This window comes from Macadamia integrifolia, chromosome 12 (assembly GCF_013358625.1).
Source record: "Macadamia integrifolia cultivar HAES 741 chromosome 12, SCU_Mint_v3, whole genome shotgun sequence".
NCBI lineage: Eukaryota > Viridiplantae > Streptophyta > Magnoliopsida > Proteales > Proteaceae > Macadamia > Macadamia integrifolia.
In genome coordinates this window covers 2622512-2626931 of record NC_056568.1, presented here as the reverse complement: position 1 = coordinate 2626931, position 4420 = coordinate 2622512, and the positions used below count along the sequence as shown (strand labels likewise).

General features: G+C 42.8%; 1 protein-coding gene across 2 annotated transcripts; it reads left to right on the top strand.

Annotated features, from left to right (window-relative positions):
* The first annotated feature begins 352 nt into the window (after positions 1-352).
* Positions 353-3303, top strand: LOC122058408 (ribulose bisphosphate carboxylase/oxygenase activase, chloroplastic-like). 2 transcript variants are annotated; one of them, XM_042621082.1, is made up of 7 exons: positions 353-524; positions 1051-1370; positions 1475-1580; positions 1671-1756; positions 1848-2320; positions 2435-2759; positions 2995-3303. In XM_042621082.1, exons 1-6 carry the CDS (start codon positions 480-482, stop codon positions 2719-2721), a joined length of 1317 nt encoding a protein of 438 aa, XP_042477016.1. In that variant the 5' UTR covers positions 353-479; the 3' UTR covers positions 2722-2759; positions 2995-3303. The 2 variants fall into 2 exon arrangements, with proteins under 2 accessions (XP_042477016.1, XP_042477015.1); XM_042621081.1 differs by having other exon boundaries at positions 356-524; positions 2435-2716.
* The last annotated feature ends 1117 nt before the right edge of the window (positions 3304-4420 follow it).

Sequence of the window (4420 nt, the reverse complement as noted above, 5' to 3'; positions counted from 1 at the left end):
AGTGTGACCGCCATCACTCCATGCCTAATTGTTTCTGATTGTTAAATGGGCACCAGATATCCTATTACATCACAGAAGAATTTAGAACGTATTTTTGTGGTTCCCGAACTTCCTAATTATGATTGTAACAGGGAAGCTAAATTTATCTTGGTGGAGTCTTGGAGAAGAGAATAGCTTACACTTCAACCGCAGAAAGGCACACAGTACCGAGAAGCCTCTTTTTTGTCACAAGTTATCTAAATCACAGCCTACCCAAGAGCGCCAAGTGGCAAAGCAGCCGATCTCCATTGTGTGGTCGTTAGGAATTGTTAAGCCAAATCCACAGGATTACTAGCTGGCTCTGTTCACAAGTTCACTCTGTTATAAGTCTTTCCCACCCATCACCTTCTCTACTGAAGAAGATCATACAAACCACTGCGGCTTTGAGTTCGTTCCGCCCAGACGGGCCTCGGCCTTCGACCACAGCCAGTCGGATTCCAATGGCTACCGCTGTCTCCACCGTTGGAGCTGTTAACAGAGCATCGGTACAGTTTTTGTTTCCTGCCCTTTCCTTAATCATTTCTTTCTCTTCAATGTTAATCCACTGAAACGCCTCATTTCTCCATGGGCCTTCTATACTTCATTCCTTTGAATTCATTTTTAAATATAATTCCTTTGTGTCTTTTTTGAATGGTTGGGTTTCTTTCGTTCTTTAGTTTTCCCCTCTCAGAAACAATTGAAAATTTTAGAGATCATTCATGGGTATCTCTGTTTTCAAAAGCCTAATTCAAGGCCTTTGATTTCATGTAAGTTCTTCGACTGTTTTCTCCTTAATTTTGCTTTTCCGGGTTCGGTTAGATTTGGAGGGTAGAGAGAAACAATCTGTATTTCTTTTTGAATTTAATTGTTTTGTTTCTTTTGTTAATAATGTGTGGTCCTTTATGGGTTTTTTTTTCCTCTAATTTTACTTTTTGGGTTCAGTCTCATTTTGAAGACATATAAATACAATCTGTGATTCTGTTCCAATTTCTTTGGTTTGGGAATAAAGTGTGAGGCTTGCCTTGGTTGCAGCTGAGCTTGCACGGCTCCCCTGCTGGAGCTGCTTCAGTCCCGAGCTCGGCCTTCTTGGGCTGCAGCTTGAAGAAGGTGAGCTCCGGATTCACCCACCCGAAGATCTCATCTGGAAGCTTCAAGGTGGTTGCGGAAGTAGAAGAGGAGAAGCAGACCGAGAAGGACAAATGGAAAGGACTTGCCTTCGACACCTCAGACGATCAACAGGACATTACCAGAGGAAAGGGAATGGTCGATTCCCTCTTCCAAGCTCCCATGGGAACTGGAACCCACTATGCTGTCCTGAGTTCATACGAGTACCTTAGCGCTGGTCTTCGCACGTAAGCATTTTCATCTCCATTTTATAGATCTTCTCCTTTCTGAACACGTCCTGTACTCTGTTTTCTTTGTGATCTCTGTAAGCTTTTTCTGTATCATGCTTCAGGTACAATTTGGACAACAACATGGATGGCTTCTACATTGCTCCTGCTTTCATGGACAAGCTCGTCGTTCACATCACCAAGAACTTCATGTCCTTGCCTAATATCAAGGTAGGTATCTTTAAATGGATGTCCGTGACAAATGGAATCAAATAAAGTTAAACAAATAAGCTTGAACCTTTTCATGTCTGATTGGTACAGGTTCCCCTCATCTTGGGTATCTGGGGAGGCAAAGGTCAGGGAAAATCTTTCCAATGTGAACTTGTCTTTGCCAAGATGGGAATCAAGTGAGTTCAATCTTCAATGTTTCCTTAGGAACAAAACAACAAACACTTGATAGGATAGTGATCTAATGACGACTGATTCATGAAATTGCAGCCCAATCATGATGAGCGCCGGAGAATTGGAAAGCGGTAACGCTGGAGAGCCCGCGAAATTGATCAGGCAAAGGTACCGTGAGGCTGCAGACATAATCAGGAAGGGGAAGATGTGCTGCCTCTTCATCAACGATCTTGACGCAGGAGCTGGTAGGATGGGTGGAACCACCCAATACACAGTGAACAACCAGATGGTGAACGCTACCCTCATGAACATCGCCGATAACCCGACAAATGTGCAGCTTCCAGGGATGTACAACAAGGAGGAGAATCCCCGTGTACCCATCATCGTCACCGGTAACGACTTCTCCACACTCTATGCTCCTCTCATCCGCGATGGGCGTATGGAGAAGTTCTACTGGGCACCCACCAGGGAAGACCGCATTGGTGTCTGCACTGGTATCTTCAAGAGCGACAATGTTCCCCAGGAGGCCATCATCAAGATCGTAGACACATTCCCAGGACAATCAATCGGTATCGATTAGTAACCAAAGCTTCAAGCTATTCTCAACTTCAATTCAATGTGCGGAACCCACATATGCGCGCAACCTATGTTTATTGATTTGCTTAGCTGAATGTTCCTTGCAGACTTCTTTGGAGCTCTGAGGGCGAGAGTGTATGACGATGAAGTGAGGAAGTGGATTTCAAGTGTTGGGGTTGAAAGCATTGGGAAGAAGCTGGTGAACTCCAAGGAAGGACCCCCAACATTCGAACAGCCCAAGATGACACTGGAGAAGCTGCTTGAGTATGGTAACATGCTGGTTCAAGAGCAGGAGAACGTCAAGAGAGTGCAGTTGGCAGACAAATACTTGAGCGAAGCTGCCCTTGGGGACGCCAACCGAGATGCCATTAAAAGTGGAAATTTCTATGGTTAGCACCCTTTTATCCTTTGCGGCCTTCATGGATTTGGGAGGTTTGTCTTGTTTGAATCTGCAATTATGGGTTCTTCTGGTTTGACATCATTGTGGAATGAAGGAAGAATGTATAGTAGTAGATGGGGGATGGGTACTTTGGTTTTTACCAAAAAAAAGAAAAGATGGGTACTTTGGTAGTAAAAGAATCAAATCAATCAATTCAGGAGTCTCACCTTCTTGGCTTCTTCCCCCTTGTGTGTTCTTGAACTCTGTTTTTCTTTGTTCTTCTTGCAGGCAATGCAGCCCAACAAGTGAACATTCCCGTCCCTGAAGGTTGCACCGACCCAATTGCAGCAAACTATGATCCCACGGCAAGGAGTGACGATGGAACTTGCTCTTACAAACTCTGAAGGGTCTTCTTTCTTTGTCAGAAAATAGGGGGCTGGCTATGATTAAGAGGGAAAAGTTAGATCACTCTAAATTTATAATCAGAAGCTCTGTAATCTAAATTGGATTAGTTATCTTCTAATTTTGTGTTGTGCTGTGTACTTTCTCTGTAGTCTAAATGGATTAGTTTGCCTTGGGGAGGAGATTGGTACTCAATATCATTTATATGCTGCTCATCTAATGGCCCCTACCCATAATACTCAATTGCCCTCTAAAGTTATTTGAACATTATTGATAAGTTTCCATAGTTTGTTGAAGAAAAATTCTATAATGAAGGGTATTTTATCAAGGAGAAGTTTAGGAATGCATGGCCTTTCTTAAACTCGGATAAGAAAAGCATACTTCTATAATGAATTATATTTCTGTCACATGAAAAAGTATATCAAATAATAAAAAAAATAGTTCAAATTTTATATAATAGTATAGGGAGAGGGATAAGTATGCCGCCAATATCAAGTATGCTTGCGGATAGCACCAATAGGAACACATGATGGAGTATCATTCAGGAAGGATATGAGGGTCATTTCAGAAAAAGGGAAGAGAAAGAAAGACACAATGGGTGCTAGCATACTTGATATCGGTGGCATACCCAACATTTTCCCAATAGTATAATATTGAATATAATCCATGGCCAGATTGACGGACTATGCTTAACCCAAGGCCCCATGCCAAACCTGACCTAGCTTGACATTAGGCTTGTTAATCCCAGCTTTGGCATAGCTAGACCCATAGGCTGAAAAGCTTTGCTGGGCTCAAGGTGGGCTTGGGTTAATAGAGCTAAACTTGAACCCTTAGTATACTGAGCACCCTTTCTGATAGGATTGAGGAGGGTCTACAATATGACGCAGTAGCTAGGCGCTTGCTACAAGCTGTCAACGAATAAAAACATCCCAGTGTGGCTGATCAACCTCTCGGACCAGCTACTTATCATGGCCTTGGTAAGCTATTGGCTCATCAACTAGCGATTAAATAGTATGTAAACCCCCAGCCCAGATGAATTCGGCATAGCTGATACATGTTGTAGGTGGTTTATGCCCACTTGAGGAAATTTCTATGTGCTCCACGCTGAACACAAACTAGAATGCATTTGCTCTACTGAATCAAATGGCTTTTGTTGAAAGCTTAACTAGTGAGGTTTGGAACATCACTGGTGACCGAAGCAGCGCCCTTTGGTCAATTAAACTTGCACCCCTAGTATATGTACACTACGTTTCGAACCAAGTTCTACTTTTTCACTGAAATCAATGGGAACTTAAAAAAAAAAAAAAGAAAG